Raw genomic sequence first — 19,854 nt, forward strand, 5'->3', positions numbered from 1 at the left:
ATAAATATAACTCTTAATTATTCTTAATAAGACAAATGTTTGTGATATTGTTAGTTTTATTCAAATATTAGATGACAATGGGAAGTGCCTCCTTTTTTCTCCTAGATTTTTCTTACCTTCATACTATAAGTGATTTTTGCAGAATATTAATATAACCATTGAGATGTTCTTTTAATGATTTTCAACAGGTATAGCATGAAGTCAAGAAAAGAATCTGTGGAAATATGAGTAGTATTTAAGAATTTTTATTATTTGTTATTTCTTTCTTTTATCAACTGTAATTTCCAGCTAGTAGTGATTATTTCACATGTATTTTTGAAGTATAAATACCTAAAATTCATTGTAAACCATTAGAGAGAATTGCCAAAAATGAAGTTAAAAAGTACAGCCAGTCTAGCAGGATACACTGGAGAACATAATATTAGCTGACGTTTACCCAGAGTATTAAAAAAATCAGTTATTTTTACCATTCTATCATTATTATCTATTATACTTCTTATGTGTCATGTGCTAAAATTGTGTTAAATAGTTAACATGTTAAAAATCACAATGAATCCTCAAAATATCCCAAGAAAGGTGGTGTAACTACTTTACCTGGATTATAGATGAGGAAGCCGTGCCCATGATCACATAGCTGGTGAGCAGTGAAGCCAGGATTTGAATCCAGTTCTGGCTTTAGATTTTGATCTCTTAACTACAACTCCATATTCTGGAGTGAAGGGTAATGCTATGTTACAGTGGAGAAATTACATGGTGAAGCCATTGCCCTCATACACTGGGAAGATTCCATGACCCAATCAATGTGTCCAAAAGCCAAGAAACTGAACTGAAGTCAGGGTGTGTTGCCAGTAGGTAAAGAGAGGGCTCTAGAGTTGGTTCTGCATACAAGCTGAGGCAAGTGGTAGGCCACACCGAGGCTGTGGGAAATGATTAGAGCATACAGTAAGTTTGCAGCTAGAAGCGTTGGGTTTTAGTTCCAGCTCTACTGATTATTAGTGAGGTAGTGAACTTCACACCTCAGTGCTAATTTCTTATTTCTACTGGAAGGATTGTTGGAAAAATCAAATGAGTACTGTTTACAAAGTCACTTTGTAAGCTTTTAGAAGGAAATTAGATATTATTAGAGCAATGTTGGGAGAAATTTGTAGTAAGTGTTGGTTTACTTTTAGCAGGATATTCTCTCTACCCTGTTTCTCCCAGTTTTTTTCTGTGAACTCAAAACAATCCTGGGCAAAAATTTCCCAAGGTAAAATAATTAGTGACTTAAGGAATAGGTGATATTTATATGTAGGACTAGTGAAGTCAAACTGATGACTGTGATTGTGCCTCATATAGTAAGGCCAGATCGTGTAGTGGTAGGAACACAATCTCTGGACTAGACTGTTGGGTTTAAGTCCCAATTTTGACATGAACAGTGTGAGTTTGGGAAAATTTTTGTTCCTCAGTATCCTCATCAGTAAAACAGGGATGATATTTCTCCCTGCTTTAAGGGATTTTGCAAGTGTTAAGTACAATATACATATAAAGCCCTTAAAACATTTCCTGGTACACAGAAAACACTCTTAAGAAATATTAGCAACCACGTGGTGCAAAGGCATCTTTGATTGGTCTGTATTCATGTACTTATTCTGAATATGTACACCGTTCATCACAGAAGAGATGGATGAAAGAGCATAGATAGATATGTCAAATATTTTTCACAAGAAAAGTGAATTTCACTTAGTGAATTTCCTATTAAAAGAACTTAGTGCGTCATTAACATTATTAGCCATTCTTTGAGAAACTAGAATATTAAACTATTATAAGTCTACAGTAACCTCAAAGCAAAAGTGTCCTGACTTAATGAGTTGCACTTGTTATTAAATATGATTATTTGTTCTGGGATGCATTGAAAGACAGAAAACATTTTAGAGTTTCAAAATCAAGTCTGGGCTGTTCTAAAGTTGTTGAGGCTTTTGCTTAGAAGCCGTCAGAGGCTAATCTATGGTTTTTGAGGGGAAGGTGGTGGAATCTTAGCACCATGAACCTGGGGCCTCTAACTGGTGGCTTGACACCATGAGGTTTTACCAGATCGTTTTGTGGAGGTTGTTTCAAGTTATTTATCCTTTTCTTTTAGACTCTCACTATTCTGCTCTGAAAATTTTACAGATGAGGGAAAACCAGAGATTGAGATTTGAGACGGTTCATCAATTATACACTAAATTGATAGTTTGTAAATTTTACCTGCATGAGAAAAACCTGGAGGGCTTGTTAAAACAGATTTCTAGGCTCCACCCCCAGAGTTTCTGATTCAGTAGAATATGCATTTCTAAGAAGTTAGGTAATTTGGCACTGCTTGTCAGGGGCCCATACTTTTTGAACCACTGCAATAAATCAAATACAGTACAGGAGTCAAGTTGATTGGAACTCTAGTAAACTAGCCAGAACCATCACAGTTCTTTATCAAATCAATGTACTTGCTGAACCATCTTTTTATCTCATTTGATGAGATAATATTTAGAATTTTATGGACACTTGAGAATATCAGCTAACAAGAATTGTTCACATTCAAGATAAAAATTCTCAAGAAAAAATTTTTAAAATAAGGACTCCCCTTTTTTCAGGGGGGAAGCGCACAGTGCCTCTTGGTCCCCAATGCATTGTTCCCAGCATATTGATCACAGAGCTCCTTTGACACAGTATACCTTTGTCATGGCACTGAACCTTGATCACTGAGCACCTGTCCACAGTGTGCTGTGGTTCTAGTATGCCTCGGCCACACGCAGTGTGCTTGCTTTCTTAAGCCTGTGTCTATGTGGGTGAACACCCCCTCCCCCGCCCTTTATTCTTATGTGTATCCCAATTAAAAATCTTATGTAATTCACATGGATCAGATTACTGGCATGCGTCAAGGCTGAGCAGACAAAGTAGTTTCTGGGTGTTTATTAATAGTATTAACATTGCTACTGTCAGGAGAAAGTGGAGACAATTCTATCTTTTTTCTACAGGTATAAAAGATCTTTTTTAAATGGCTGAGCGTGGCGGCTCACGCCTATAATCCTAGCACTTTGGGAGGCGGAGGCGGGTGGATCACGAGGTCAGGAGTTCGAGACTAGCCTGGCCAACATGGTAAACCCCGTATGTACTAAAAATATGAACATTAGCCGGACCAAGTGGGACGTGCCTGTAATCTCAGCTATTTGGGAGGCTGAGGCAGGAGAATTGCTTGAACCCAGGAGGCAGAGGTTGCTGTGAGCCAAGATCATGCCATTGCACTCTAGCTCTGGGCAACAGAGCAAGACTCTGTCTCAGAAAAACAACAACAACAACAACAAAAAAACAGATCTTTTTTAATTTTGGAAAATTTGGTTTTGAACTAGCTTAATTAGGTAAATGTATTCTCTGGAGAATATCACCATTTCTATTTTCTAACTTGTCAAGAAAGAAAAATAGCAGGGGATTGGTTATTCTTAAAACATAGAGACCTCTTGTGGCCATTCATAAAAGTACCAGAAAAAAACAGAAATCCAGAGTATTTTAGTTTGTCAGGTTTCTCTAGCTTAGTTGTCATTCTTTTTTTTTTTAAATATAGGAATTACCTAATACCTGTCAAAATATATATGATACGTCAGTAATAGGATTTTTACATAACAGTAACTTATATAAACGTATATGCACCTCAGCCGTAACAGTACTATAGGATAAAGTAAAACTTTATTGAAGCATAAAGCAAAAACATACAAGAAATTGCACAAAACATAAGTGTCCAGCTTGAGGAATTTTCCTAAATTGGATATATCTGTGTAGCTAGCATATCTGGTAGATTTTTTTATCATAATTTTATAGGTAAGATGACTCAGGCTCAGAAGTTATATGATTCATTGTTTTATAACATCAATCAAATTCATGTGAACTTCATTCACTCAAAAATAGGCAAAATGAAGAAAGAGCTTGAAATAAATATTAACATAAAAGTCAGTTTACAGAGCCATGATCTACAGTCTAGATTTATAAATAGGAAAATTTATCAAATGAAATTACTTTTACATATAGAATTTCTAGAGCAGTAGACTATTAGGTCACAATTTATTATTATTTTATTTGTTATTTGTTGTTGGTAGTGGTTACCTGCTATTTTCCTCCATTAATTGATAATCAGTTTGGGTTCATCTTTTATGTACCAAGCACTGTTCTGGGTTCCTGGTGACACTAAAATGAGTAATATTGGATCTTTGCCCTTCAGAGGCTCAGAATCTGATGCACCAGAAAGACATATAGACAGTAGTTTAATAATACAGCAGTTTGACAAGGACTCTAATGGAACAGTATCCATCTGCATGGACTTATTTTCAATAAGGTGGCTGTATGTTTCTCCAAAGTCCGCCTCAGGCTGGTTAAAGCTTGCAGGTCCACAACTTTCTCTCTTTGGTTTAAGGCTAGCATAGTGTAGTAGAAGCTAATACTTGACTAGTAATCAGAAAATGTGTGTCTGAGATGTAGTTCTGTCACCGGCTCCAGGATTTTGGACTAGTCTTTCACTTATTAAACCTCATTTCTTCAGCTATAACTGTAGTGGAAGCTTTTCTAATTTACGGATGGTAGCTACCTCACAGGCTATCATGAAGATCAAATGAGATTGTAAGAAAGCCGTTTGTGATCTTTAGATGCAGACGTTCTACTTTATACCTTTTGTTTATAAAGTATTAATATTGAACATCAGTGCAGTCATCAGTTCATTCAGTGTTTACTAGTTCATGGTTTTGCTGCTGGGAAGATGTGCTAGAGAAAGTGCTCAGTGTTTGATAGTGGGCAGATTGACCTGTGCATATCCATGTTCTTCCTAAGGATAGTGAAGAGAATGAAAAAGTAATAAGCATAGTGGGTGTCTTGGAAATGGAGAAGGAAGCAAAAGCTGATTAGGAAAGGAAAAGGTACCAAAAGCAAATTAGTATGCAAATTTACTCATTCACAAATTTACCCAGGGTTCTCTTTCTCCTCATCAAAACAATTTATTAAATACTAAATAAGATAGATACATTCAATGGTATAGTAGTAAACACTTAACAGCCAACTTTCTGGGAAAAAGTTAAACATGATAGCATTTACTGATTTCTGTAAATAGTTCTACCATGGCCAATTTCAAGTCACTAACATGACATCACTGAACAGAGAGGAAGAGATATGCAAGTAGCACATCTTTATATACTATTTGCCTTGTGTGGACATGATAGACACAAATAAACTCAGGAGTATAGATAATAATACACATAATTAGGAAGTGATGAGTTTTAAGTATTTGCTAGTTTTATTTTTAAAATTATTTATTTATTTATTTATTTTTGAGATGGAGTCTGTTGCCCAGGCTGGAGTGCAGTAGCGCGATCTTCGCTCACTGCAAGCTCCGCCTCCCGGGTTCACACCATTCTCCTGCCTCAGCCTCCCGAGTAGCTGGGACTACAGGCACCCCCACCACCACGCCTGGCTAATTTTTTGTATTTTTAGTAGAGACGTGTTAGCCAGGATGGTCTTGATCTCTGACCTCGTGATCCGCCCGCCTCAGCCTCCTGAAGTGCTGGGATTACAGGCGTGAGCCACTGTGCCCGGCGAAAATAATTCATTTAAATGCAACTCAGTTTGATTTAATTTTGACGAATAGCTGAGTTGAACATCCACTTTGCAAATTCCTGAAAATTTAACAATCAGCTATCATGAGCCAGTGGGGGCACCACCCTGGATATAATGGTAATTGTGTTAGTATGGTACTAGTTATGGTAAAGATTATCACCTCTTCTGGGAAGCCTATCTGTGTTAGGTGCCTTTCTCTATATTCCTACTATAACTTTCTAGATGTCACAGCAAGTACCACACTGTGTTGGGATCTCATTTCTCTGCCTTCACACTTGATTTCCCTAAGGCCAGTGACTGTAACTGACTTTGAACTCTATATCTTTTCTATCTAGCACTTAGGGCTCAAAAAATGTATATTGAAAACAAATTTACCTGGACCTGGCTCCTGTCCTCAAGGAGCCCACAATAATCATATCTATGATCTACAAAAACCATAGACACAGAATACACAGTGCAGTAGGAGCTCTGAATAAACATGTGAAAGGATAATAAGGTTTTTATTTTACCAACAGTGGCTTTTACTGGGATGGAAAAAAAGTGATTATAGATCACTGGAAGTAGATATAGCAGTTCTATTGTGATGAAACACACACACACATTTTTCCTTATGTCATCTATTTAATGATATTCTTTTAGTGTTCACACCTTTAACAGGTAAAAGCAACACACATTCATTATAGAACAATTAGAGTATACAGAAGCATAAAGAAATAAAAGCCACCTATATTTTACCAGATTGATGTATTAATGAAGATAGGTTAAGACAATAGCATCCAGAAAGCACCAAATAACAATGCCTTACACAAGATCCTTTTTTTCCTTTTCAAGTAAGTTTGGAGGTTTGCAGACTCAAATTGGTGTGGGTTCTGCTCCTCAGTGTCTTTAGAAGCTCAATTTTCCCCAAGTTCATGGCCCAGCTGTTCCTAAGGCGTGGCCCCGTTCTTCATGGTCCAGGTCAGAATCCATCCTCTCTGAAGCAGGATGGAGGATGGGATGAAGAAGAGGCACAGGGCTAATTGTCTCTTTAAGAAAGATTCCCAGAACTTGCCCTGTGGCACATCCATGACTTTCCCCTTGTTAGAAGATAGTCAGGAGACCATGTTTTGCTGCAATAGAGCCTGGGAAATACAGTCTTTATTCTCAGCAGTCATGTGCTCAACTAAAATTTCTATTACCATGGAAGAAGGGGGAAATAGGTAGGATCAACTGTCAGAATTTGTCAGAATTATTTCCTTAAATTGCAAATAGAGGAATTTCTAGGTTAGAAGTTATGCCCATTTTCAAGATTCTTGAAGCATATTGATACATTTGCCTTCAGAAGTTCTGTGCATGTTTACACTCCCAATGAAATCTATGAATGCTTTGTACTAAACACCAAGTAATCAAGCCATTCAGTGTTTCTTCTATGGCTTTGCTGTGGGCAGGATGTGATGGAGAAAAGTGTTAAGTGTTTGAGGGACCAGGGCTTTATTGTCAGGACTTTTTCAGCTGCAGGTGACACATGGCTTATCACGAGTATTGGAATTTATTCAAATATTTAGAATGATTTAGTATTAAGGTTGGTGCAAAAGTAAGTGTGGTGTTTGCTATTGAAAGTAATGGAATAGAAAACTAGGAATCTGAAGGTGGATAATTAAAAAATGAAGTTCTGAAGAGGAATGGGAGAGGAGGATTATATGGGTAGTTGTAAAAATTTTGAGACCTAAAGAGAGAGGATGAAATGTAATATGATGCCCTCCTAATGTCAGTGAAGGGGCTTTTACACATATGTTTTTATCAATGGCTACATTCCAGGCAATACCCTAGGTGCTTTATATACATCTTTTCTTGAATTCCCACAGCCATCTGGGTAGGCATATAGTTTTTATGTATCCATTTTTTACACACAATGAAGTCAAAGCTCAAGAAAGCTCAAGTTAAGGTAGAGCTAGAATTTAAACCCTACTCTGTCTGATTTCAAAGTTTTCCTCTTTCCCCTCTTACTCTTAAGTGTGAACTGATAAAAACAATTTTGGCAAGGAATTCACTTTTTCTATAGCACTTGAATTAACTGAAGGATATAAAAGACATTATGAAATCTTAAAAAATTATGAAAGAATTACAGAGAGTAACAAATGAAGTACTGTAAAGGCAAGGAAGAACCTCATGAGATTTTGTCTTTTCCAGGGGCCCTTCTCTGACCTGGGTTGGCTGCCTGCCCCTCCTTTCTCATAGTACTCTGTGTTCACCCTAAGACAGTTCTCATCTTTATTGTGATTGTCTATTTCCTTGGTCGTCTCTACTGCCAGATTATATCTTGAGTGTTAGATATTAGATCTCACACATCTTTATATTACCAGGAGCCAGCACAATGTCTGGAACACTGTAGGTGCTCAATAAATATTTGCCAAATAAATTGTACAGGCATTTATTCTATGGTCACATTTATACATATTACTGAAAGAGATTTTTTAAATCAACTTACTATATGATGCCAAATTTTCAAAGACATACAATAATAACTAGACTAATATAAAATTATGATTCTGACTATGGTTATAAACAGAATGTTTATAAGGCAACTGAACCTGTGACTAAGACTGAGTGCCTACAACGTGACAGGGTGTTCCGAGTCTTTAACATTTTATTATTAATTTTTCACAAAAATCTTATGAGGGAAACAATAAAATTATTATTCTTACTTAGAAAATGGAAAAACCAGGACATGAACTTAGGCAGTACTGTTCTAGAATTTTTGTGTTTAACAACTAGGCTATTTTATATCGCCATTGTTTATTAGCTGTTTATGACAAAAACAGTTTTTTTGCATGACTCCATAGTGGCATTTTTTTTTCTTTTACAAAGCACAGTTTAGTTATCAAAATCAAGTACTTACTGTTTATACAAGACTATTCTCTAATGTACAGCAGTTAGTCAAATTTGTGGAATTAGTCCACTAATGTCATAGTAGCAGCTTCTAATGAAAACTCATAGATCCTTTTCCTGTTGCTTTGTTTGTCGACCGGAACTTCCAAGAAAGGAACAGGCTCCAAGAGCAACCCTCAGTATCTTGGGAAATTGCTTTTATACCTGAGCAACCACCAAACCGAAGAGTAATTTGCTATCATCATTCTTCCTTACTGCCCTTCATAACCAGGGTCTCATATTTTTGATTTTTTTCTTCTAAAAAAAAAAACCCCCAAAAAACAACCGTTCAATTGCACCTCCCAGGTGCACTCCCAGGCTTGCCAGGGGCTGTCCTGTCGCAGACCCCGCGTTTTCGCAGACTCTGCCGACGGCGAAACTACATTTCCCAGCGGGCCGCGCGCCCTCCTTCCGGCAGGCACTGCTTAAAACCCGGAAACGCCTTGTGGGGCAGTGTGGGAGGGAGAAGCCCAGGGCGGACAGGCCGGGCCCACCCGTGCTCGCGCACCCCAAGATGGCTGGGAGACAGGAAGAGCAGAGAGGGAGCCCGCCCTTGAGGGCGGAAGGCAAGGCCGACGCGGAGGTTAAGCTCATTCTGTACCACTGGACGCATTCCTTCAGCTCTCAAAAGGTACAGGGCTTGGCGGCGGAGGTGGCGCGGATCGGGCTTCAGCACTGGGACAGCTCCTGCTGGGTCCCGCCCAGGGAAGCCGGTCTACGTAGAAATCCGCCTCCAGTGTCCTGACCCTGGGCAGGCCCTCCCTCCAGGCTGGGACGCCCCCGGGTGGGGAGCGGGGAGAATCGATCGGAGATGATCCTATGTGGCTATGACCCAGGCTCTGCCTCTCGCGAAATGCGACAAAAAAGCATCATTTTCAGTATTTGGCCTGGAGGCCTTGCCTGCTGGGCTTCGGAGAGAGGCAGAGGGAGGTGCCTTCGTGCACCCTCATAATCTGCGATCTCTTCTTTTGCTCTCTCGCATTCACTGTTTTCAGCAAGAGCTGATGTACCTACATGTCAGGTTCTTGTCTGGGGAGGACCCATAATCAGGTTTAGGACACCGAGAAAGTGGTAGTGATGAGGAGGGTGACTGTTTAATGAATACAGTCAGAATCATTTCATTACTTATTTTGTGTTCTTCTCTTAATTTGTTGAATATTGTTCTGTACTTACTTGTTAATTCCAGGAATAGGAATTGTTAAAACGACTGTTGAAAATGTCAGTAACACAGGGAAGCCCAGAAAGGCTGCTTAGCGGTGTCCAGGGAAGTCATTTAATGGAAAGCTTACATGTGTTGTAGTAACCAGTGTGAACTCTTCCAGGTGCGCTTGGTAATTGCTGAAAAGGCATTGAAGTGCGAGGAACATGATGTAAGTCTGCCCTTGAGTGAGCACAATGAGCCTTGGTTTATGCGTTTGAACTCAACTGGAGAAGTGCCTGTCCTTATCCACGGGGAAAACATAATTTGTGAGGCCACTCAGATCATTGATTATCTTGAACAGACTTTCCTGGATGGTAATGTTAAGGCTACTTGTGATTTCTTGGATTTACTTTCAACACAACTATGTGTTCCCTTTCTCTTTTTCTCTCTCTCCTCTCTCTTTTTCTCTTGTGTCACGATGGTGGTTTGGGATTAAAAACCTTTTCCATTTCCATAAGCACACAAATATCAAATAGGTCAATAACAAATTTTGTATAGGCTAGTGTAACGCTACTTAAAAGAATTTCATGCAAAGTACAAATGTTAATGTTGAAACTTAAAAAAATTCACTTGCAAAAAACTGCAAATGTGTGGTTTGTGTTGGTGATTTCTTAGTCTTAAATTCATAATATTCTAAATGTGCACCGTGACGATTTCATCTAATTTACCAAATGGTTTCACCTTAAAAACAAGAGGGAAAAAAGAGCAATAAATCTTAAAGGAGAACAGAATGTTAGTATACCTGAGTTCTTTGCCCCAGTCACTTCTGGATTGTTTGAATTTTATATCTTTACTAAGGAATTATAGGGCTTAAATTTGTATAGTGCATTTAGGTAAATCATTTGTTGACAGCTAGTTATGTGTCAGACATTTTATAATTTCTTCAATAATATCTTCAAAAGAATCTATCTGAGACAGGCATGGTAGACGAGTTATTCCCATTATGTAAATGAGAAGAAAGCAACAGGTTGCCCAAAGTAATATAGCTATTGTATGGCAGAGTCTTTGGTCTCCAAAGCCTTCATACTGCACTGACTGTCTCCCGTAGTCCTTGCCACTTACACATTGTCTTGCTTGTTCCTAATAATAATCCTTCGAAGTGAACTGTAGCTTCAAAGATTTACCCAAGACTACACAGCTGATCACAATAGACATTGCTGAGAGCAGAACATGGGGCTCAGAGCTTCCAGCTGAATGCTCTTCTAAAAAAGCTGTATGAGATTGTTACTTTTCATCTGCCACCAGTTATATTGATATTAATAGGGTAGGGTGAAAGCAGAACCTAGCCCCAAACTACAGGAAGCTGACAAAGGAAATTACTAGGACAAAAAAAAAGTCTCAGGTACTTAGAAGGAAAATGAGTGTTAGGCCTAGATAGTGGGCAGTGGGGCAGGGGAAGCCCAGGGAATTAGATTAGCAATGGGCTACCCCTGTTCTCAATCTAAGTGCTAGTCCCCTAGGATTGTGATTGGCGGTTTTAATTAAAGGTAGCTTTGGCCTAAACCAAAGCATTTAATGATGTACTTTCTTTTCATCTTCATTTGCTATTCCTTGTAAATTTATATGCTAGGGACTGTACTGAAAATGACAACTAGTTCATTTAAGACAATTTTTCTCAATCTTGAGCTTTTTGGAAATGGAAAAGTCTGTTAATTTGTATTTCTTGGGGGATGTAATTATAATGGAACAAAACAAAATAATTGTGTTAATAAATCTATTTTAAATGATCAAAAGCTTTAAAAAGGTATTCTAAATGGAAAATCCCATTTAAGTTTTTTGGTAGCATTGCTTGAACTGCTTCTACTATCGTCATTCCCCTCCTCCATCCCCTCCTTACACTGTTTTTCCTCTAAGAAGTTCAGTGATATAAATTATATTTACAACATAGTAATGTTACCAATTATTAGGTTTTCTTACAATTTTCCTTAGTCTTTCTCTTTTGCTTTTAGTACACAACAGTAACAAAACAGAAATACGTTCTGTGTCCTGCTAAGTTGTATTTAAATAACCAAACAAAGGAAATGCTAAGCTATTTTGATTACTTAAGAATTAGAAGAGAAGGCACTGTAGGCTGACAAGATGGAAATATGGAAACTGCAGACTTTAATTCTGGTTGTACTATTATTGTAACTCAGCAATCAAAAGTCCTAGCTTTTAGTCTGATGCTGCCACTAACTTGTTGAATATCTTTCAATCAATTGGGAAGGACGAAAAAACGATTAAGGGACCCAAAACTTATGGTAGATAGGAAGACAGCAAGAGAACAACAGTTTATATAAATCAAGGCTAAGTTATATAAATCAAGGTCAAGAAGAAGTTTATCTCAGAGTATTGAAATTTTAAAAACAGCGTTATCACAATTATAATTAAGATACTTTAAGAACTCATGGAGAATGAAAATCAGACAAGATAGACAAACATCCTATTGTCAAAGACAGGGAAAAGTGAATTCTACCAACCCTTGCTACTTACCGTATGATCCATTCACCAGCAGCATTGGCGTCACCTGGGAGCTTGTTAGAACTGCAGAACCTTAGAGCTCTCTGCAGATCTATCAAATTAGAATCTTTGTTTTAACAAGAGCCCCGTGTGATTCGTATGTACATTAAAGTTTGAGAATACTGCTATAAATTAGTGTTTAGTTAAGTAAGCACTGGTGTAAATTACTGTCTTTAAATCTGGCGGAAATCCAGAATAGATTGTGAAAAGTTATTTAAATATGTTTAAAATTTTTGTGTATCTCAGTGAAAGGAACCAGTTTAAGTTTTACACTGCTGGAGAATGTCCCTAACACTTTTAAAAAACTGTCTATTATGTGCTGGGCACGGTTCTAGATATAGTATATCTTGATTTAAGTAGAACATTTGCGATTACGTTACATATAGCCTTGTGGAATAAAGGAGCAAATATAGCTAGAGGATTGTAACGCACATTTGCAGATGAATAAACTACCATATTAAAGAATATTAATTTATAGATTTCTCATACCAGATTACCTCTTCAACTATAGACTCTCATTTTACTTATAATTGTTTTTATACTTTATTTTAAATGTTTGATTGTACACCACTGTAAGTACCATGAGGTTGGGAATAGTGTATCTTATTAAAAACTATCCCCAATGCCTTATACAGTGAATGTTTCTTAATAGGTGCTTAATAAATATTTTGAATGATTAAAATGAATGAATTATTGAAACAGATGTTAGCCTGTACAGGGATCCCTTGTAATGTTCTTGTAGGCTTCTGTTTTGAATTGAGCCTAACAAATCAATGATTTGAATAAAGACATGGAAGAAATACGATTACATTTGTGAATGACAGAAAAGGTAAATAGTCAAAATGATGACTAGCTTATAAAATATTTCTTATGGAAATACAACAAAATGGAAAAGTAAGATAAAGTTTAACAAGGCTAAATATAAAATGGCTATGAGGAAAATAGGTATGAGACTTTTGTTTTAAAAAACCAGCTGCATTCCAAAAGAATGGGGAACCTGGTTAATAGATAGTAAGTTACCAATGTTAAAACAAATGGCTAGTGTGATTTCAGGTTCTTTGAAAATTGTAGATTTTTTTGAGAACAGGGTGAGTTGTAACCCTCTGCATTCTGAGCTGTTTGGAATAGTTGACATTTTGTCCAATTATGGATGTAACTTTGAGGAATGTTGATGGGATAGAATAAGTGGATGGATTTCATGAGGTGTGCGGTCGCCCATGGTCGTGACAGGAGACTAAGTGTAGCCATTCCTCTAAAGAACAGAGTGTAGTGAACTAGTATGTCCTTCACTGTTATTTGCTGTCCCTTGTTATCGATCCAGTGGGGATTATGCCAGAAATGATGACTTGCTGATCTGGAAACATTTTTCAACTTTTTTGTTTACATTTACATATTTCTATCCTTGTATTTTTGGGATAGTTCATTAAATAATGGATAGTTTGATAGCTGAGGTCACCCTTTTCAAGTCATAGCCTGAAATAGTGAATATCTGTTGGATAATGGCTATATTTGATTTTTTTTTTTTTTTTTGGACAGCAGTCATATGGAAGAATGGTATAGACATGAATGATGCTCCTGACTGCCAAACTAAGAGCTGGCCAAGAGCTATCTCTTCATTTATTCTTTAAGTAACCATTTATTGGGTATTAATTGGGTATAGGGTCCTGGGATACTTCAGAGATACTTTGAAGATCCAAAATCATTAGAAGCTTGCTAGTCTTCAAAGATAATTGCTTTCTATAAGTTTGCTGATAATTCCAAATCTGTCCTTAACATATACACTTGCTATTACTGTACAGTTTTATAGACTCTTTCAGGTACATGATACCTCTTTAACTCTGGGCATGTGGTGAGGAACAGTTATTTTACAGCAAGCAATTGATTAAGCTAGATAAGGTGTGAGAGTAAGCAAACTAGGTAAACTGAGGAAGAATAGATGTGACAAGGTGAATGTACACACAAATATGGATTTTTCAATCTAGCCATTGTACTCATAACCTCTTTAAATAAAATTTAACTTGGCTACTAATCAAAATTATATGAAATAACTATAAAATACTAGAACATATGTATTACTACCAAATAACTCTGGTAACCTGGAATCAAGAATAATGAATTTTTGTGATTTAATGTAACAGTTCTGTGAACATCACATTCATGTCTTATGTCTAGATAGATAATGTATTCTTAGGAAATAGAATTTAGTTTGGAAATAAACTATTCTAGTATGATATTAAAATCACATAAATCTTATTAGGATATCTAAATTTATAGATACAATATTATTTATAAAATACATTTAAATGTTACATTTGAATTTCATCAAATGTAACATTTAAAAAAGAACGTTAATTCTGATGTCACTGTTATATTAAAATAGTTAAGGAATTACCAATTAATATTTATATTTATGTTCATCAAGAAAAGACTCTTGTATATAGTTGAATATAGGCCTTTTAGCACTTATACTGAAATTGCAGATTAGCACAAAGTGTGGAGAAAATATACCATATGGCATGGAAAAGAATATCAGTCTTTAATTATTGTGCCAGTAAAAGTTGCTTTAAAAAGTAACTTTTTTTATCTTTGTGATTTGTCCAATTTTAGCAGACAGGTTGGGGGTATTAAAACTCAGAGGCCCTCTTTCTATATAATGTATATCTAACAATTGGAACAAACTGTCTGATAAAGGAGTTTTTGCTTCCATCATTAAAAATGTTTCTGTTAAAAGTCTTAACTATAATACCAGTTAAAAGTAGTTAAACATTTAATATATAGTACATAAAATGTATTGACGATAATGCTATAAATTTGTCTCAAAATCCTGGATGCATACAGTGAACTGATATAATTTGACACCAGGTCTTTTTGTTTTTTTTCTTATCTGTATTTAGATTTGCTCTTTCTAGTTCAAGAGTTATTGCAGCATTGGATTGTAATCAATCAATTTGCAACCATATCTTTTGCCTCAGGTCATAACTTAATTGTTTAACATTATTTTGTGTGTGTGTGTGTGTGTGTGTGTGTGTATATATATATATATTTTTTTTTTTTTTTTTTTTTTTTTGAGACGGAGTCTTGCTCTGTCACCAGGCTGGAGTGCAGTGGTGCGATCTCGGCTCCCTGCAACCTCCACCTCCTGGGTTCAAGTGATTCCCCTGCCTCAGCCTCCCGAGTAGCTGGGACTATAGGCGCGCACCACCACACCCGGCTAATTTTTTGTATTTTAGTAGAGATGGGGTTTCACCATGTTGGCCAGGATGGTCTCTCCGATCTCCTGACCTCGTGATCTGCCTGCCTTGGCCTCCCAAAGTGCTGGGATTACAAGCATGAGCCACCGTGCCCAGCCCATTGTTATATATTTTTTAATAGCCTAGCGTGTGACTAGTTGAAGGGTACAATATTGTTCAGCTGTGTTATGCATATTATATACTGATGCAATCACTATACAGTCTAAGTAAAATAAACAGCAAAGGGCTAGAGTGAGGAATGAAATCTAATCTGTTTCCATTGAGCTAGTAAAGGAGACTTGAAAGTTGTACAAGTAGACCTAGGGGAGTCTTTCTTGAAAACAAGGCATAATAATGCCTCCTTTATCTGCCTTTACTAGGAAAGATGGGTAACCAGAGTAGTGAATTTTGTAAAATAATGAAAACTTATGCCTTTAAGCCCCTAATTTCTTTTTATTTTTTACTCTTGGGAACACCAAATGTAATTTTAAAAAATGGCTCAGAGCCATTGTTATTTTACTCAGCATTACAGGGACTCGAGAATGTAGAGGCCCATTTGTCTCCATTACATGGTTGCAGAATGCTTTTATTGTTTCTTTCTGATTTTATTTTTTGCTTCTTTTGGTTTCCTCTGCTGTTTATCATATCTTTCTGCTTTATGTCTATCTGCTGGTTTATAATTTGCTGCCTAAATTTATGTGTAATATAAAACTTGTCCCCTACTCAGTTCTTCCAGCAAGTCGGATCTTGTGCCAACTTATTTGTTCTTCCAGCTTAATACCAAGCCTCATTTCCACTACTGCAATCCCACTCCCCAATGCTGAGACCTCCTCTCATTGCCTGCTTCTTAAAACTCCCTAATTCTCTGTCCTGCCCTGGTATGCCTTATGTTGCTTTCCCACTCCTGATTGAGGTACATTACTGAGAAGAAAATTCTTGCTTTTGGTATTTTGATAAAGGTGCTCTATGGAAGAACTGGAAAATAAAATAGGATGGGATTGAGAGGGAAGATCTCCTCTATAATTCAAAGGAAATTCCCAGTTGTCCTTTGAAAAACTCTTTTATCAGAAGCAGCAGATACTGTTGTGCTTCGGTGTGAGGAGGATGGCAGCGCAGTGCCCCTGTGATACTGGAGAGGGCATGCTTGATGCGCATAAAGAAAGAGAGATGGGGAGATAACTTGGGTTCAGTGGGTATCTCATGCTCTGACAGAGTGCTTCAGGAAATGGTTAGATAGTAACGGCACAATGAGTAGAAGAAAATTATTTTCATGGATTTAAACATTTGTCCTCCTTGAAGAATTTGGTCTTGGCCTGATGGATCTTCCCCAGAAAGCAATTAGACATTGTTTTTCCTGCTCTCATTCACTTTCCTAGGAAGGAAATGGTATGCTGTTCTGGAGAGAAGCCCCAGGGCCCAGCACCAGAAAGCAGCCAGAGCCACTAGCCATTACTTTGACCTTTTGGGAAGCATTTGAAAATGTACCATTTATGGTTATTAGCCTGAGGTTCTTGGACCCTTAAAACATTAGTTCTTAAACTTTTTGGTCTCTACACCCCTTTGTCTTTGAGGATACCAGAGAGCATTTGTTTATGTGGATCATAGCTATCAATATTTACCATTTAGAAAGCAAAACTGAGAAAACTTAAAATATTAGCCTAGTTAAGCACAATCCCACTAGCTGTCAGAGTGATAGAGTCATGTTTCCTGTGGCCTCTGGAAACTTCTACGGTACACTTGAGAGAGAATAAGAGTGAAAAAGTAATTAATGTCTTAGTATTTCTATAAAAATATCTTTGTAGATCCCCCAAACATGTTTTAGGAAAACCCAGGGATCCTCAGACCATAGTGTGAGAACTGTTGCCCTTAGGGGTTTATGAATAGAATTCAGGAGATTTGAGATCTTGGATAGGGAATAATTGTATCTCTATTTAAAGGAATTATTTCCTTCCATTAGCAATGTAGGCACAATCCATGGCAATATCAGGAGTGCTTCTGGCTTTGATAACCAATAGAACTGACAAATGTGTTCATGGTTAAGTTATTGCAGATATCTTAATATTTTGAAATTGTGATAGTTGTTAGACTTGACATTTTTTAGGGACAGTTTGACAGCCAGAGATAGGAAGAGATTCTGAAGGCACATAGCCCTGACCTTTGGGTTGCATCCTTCACTTTTATTCTTTTTCGATAGTCTATGAAATGAAAATCCTTTGAAAATGTTATGATGGTATAATCAAAGAGAACATTACATTAGGAATCAGATGACTTTAATTCTAGCTCTGCCTCTAATTAGCTGTGGGATCTTGGGAGAAATTTTCAGCCCTTGTATCTGAGTGTACATGTTAACTACTGCAGCACTTCTCCAGCTCAAGTAATCTATATAATAATTGGAAATTTTGGAATGTATTCATTATAATTTATTAAACACCTACTACATGTCAAACATTATACTAGGCACTGGGGATTTAACAGAGAGCAGTACATGGTCCCTGCCCTCAAGGACTCTACAGTTTGGATTTTAACTAGCAAATAAGGATGTATGTAGAACCCACTTTCCAGAGATAATTGTTAGAAATTCCTGGGGAAAGTGCACCTGCGATATTTGAGCAAAGGCCTTTCCTGTTCCATATAGATTGTCATTCACATTCACATGTGTCAGTAGGGTCACTCTTGATGTTGGTTGGCACCTAGAAAAGAGTAGCCCCTGATTATCTTTCCATAATGAGTCCTCATTCAATTAACCACACTTTATTGAGGGCCTAAAGTGTGTGGAGAACTGTGCTAGACTCTGGATTGCAGGTTCCTTTCCCTGAAGACAGTCATGGGGAAAAAAGATGCAATGAATTACAGTGTGATAAGGGCTGTAACAGAGTGTGTGTAATGTGTTATGGGTGTATAGAAGAAGGCACATGTGAGCCAGTCAGATGTTGGCAGTTGTAGGAGGTTAGGGAATGCTTCATGGAATAAATGGCATAAATAACCGGGCCTTGAGGGCTGAGTGCAGTTTGCAAGGTGAAGAAATGAGAGAATACCAATGTGATTATGGTTTGGGATCTTGTCTGGTGCATCAGGCCATTTCAAACTTTGAATGTCTGAGGTGAGGAGACGGTATTTTTTGAATATACAGATATGTTGAAAATGTTAATGATGAGTGGATAGTGTTTTTGTTTTGCTTTTGAGTGTAACAACTCATTTGTAACTTTTTCTTCAATATTTGTGTGTGTGTATTTTAGAAAGAACACCCAGGTTAATGCCTGATAAAGAAAGCATGTATTACCCACGGGTACAACATTACCGAGAGCTACTTGACTCCTTGCCAATGGATGCCTATACACATGGCTGCATTTTACATCCTGAGTTAACTGTGGACTCCATGATCCCGGCTTATGCAACTACAAGGATTCGTAGTATGTAAACATTTTAAAGACCTGGAATTCTGTCTGACACTTTCTTTTAATTCATTTTGAGACCTAGCATGTCTCATGGTCACTAAAAGAAGATTGGGAATAGGGTTGTTGAGTTTGCTTCATGGATGTGCATGTTATGGATCGATCCATGAACCAGTCGGATTAATCTGTGCTTCACTTGCTCAATTGGACATTTATTGTCTATAGGACCTGATTTATCAGCTCTTGGCTTTGAGGGCCAAGCTTGGGTAAAACTCAGAAGAGTGGATTATGGAAGAGTAAAGAATATAACATGTTCTCATGAACAGATGGACTAGGAATCTGAAAAGCTGGGATCTGCCTAGGATTATGGGCAGTTGAGTTCATGTTACTGGTCCTTAATTGTTGTTTCGTTATTTGAGGAAACTGGACTAGAGGGTGTCTAATTATTACTCTGTCTCTATGTTCAGTCATAGGAGATTTATTGGGATTGAGTTGTGACATCCAGCTTTCTGCCTTCCTCCTGTCATGAGAATAGTCAGTGCATGATCTGTGGAGCAGGAGGTGTGCTTTATAGCAGAGATAATTGGGGATAAGAAGGGAAAGGGTGGTGGCAGTGGTCACACTTTGGGAATGTTGATCAGAAACACTTAAACTCAGATCTTCTAAATCCAGAAACCATTTTTTCCCCATTATATGATACTCACCTTTATTATTCTTATTATTCCTTTTTTTCCTTTTTGATACCCCTCCTTTTCCTCTCCTCTTCTCTCCCCTCCCTTTTCATCTCTTCCTTTTTCTCCCTTCTCTTCCTTTTTCTTCTCCACTGCCCTCTCTTCCTGCTTGTCTTTCCTCTTATTCCTCCTCCTCTTCATAAATACCCTTTATAGGATTTGAAACAAGAGTTTTGACTATAATTCTATGACCTATAGTTAATATTTTTTAAAAATAAGGCTTTTTCCTCCCTTCATATAGGAGTTCATTATAGAAAGCTTGAAAGGTAGAGGAAGGCGGAGCAGGAAGC

At 37.3% G+C, this 19,854-nt stretch overlaps 1 protein-coding gene across 3 annotated transcripts in view; it reads left to right on the forward strand.

The window, feature by feature from the left end:
- Window positions 1-19,854, forward strand: part of GDAP1 (ganglioside induced differentiation associated protein 1) — a 45,084-nt gene that overhangs the window by 19,659 nt on the left and 5,571 nt on the right. Inside the window, exons 1-3 of one of the 3 annotated variants that reach the window (XM_054498426.2) lie at window positions 8,952-9,142; window positions 9,834-10,026; window positions 18,678-18,851. In XM_054498426.2, coding sequence (XP_054354401.1) covers window positions 9,026-9,142; window positions 9,834-10,026; window positions 18,678-18,851 — 484 coding nt within the window. In that variant the 5' untranslated portion in view covers window positions 8,952-9,025. Of the gene's footprint in view, window positions 1-8,951; window positions 9,143-9,833; window positions 10,027-18,677; window positions 18,852-19,854 lie in introns of those variants that run through there. The other 2 variants (XM_054498427.2, XM_054498428.2) reach the window with 2 other exon arrangements.

Source organism: Pongo pygmaeus, chromosome 7, assembly GCF_028885625.2.
Source record: "Pongo pygmaeus isolate AG05252 chromosome 7, NHGRI_mPonPyg2-v2.0_pri, whole genome shotgun sequence".
NCBI classification, from domain to species: domain Eukaryota; kingdom Metazoa; phylum Chordata; class Mammalia; order Primates; family Hominidae; genus Pongo; species Pongo pygmaeus.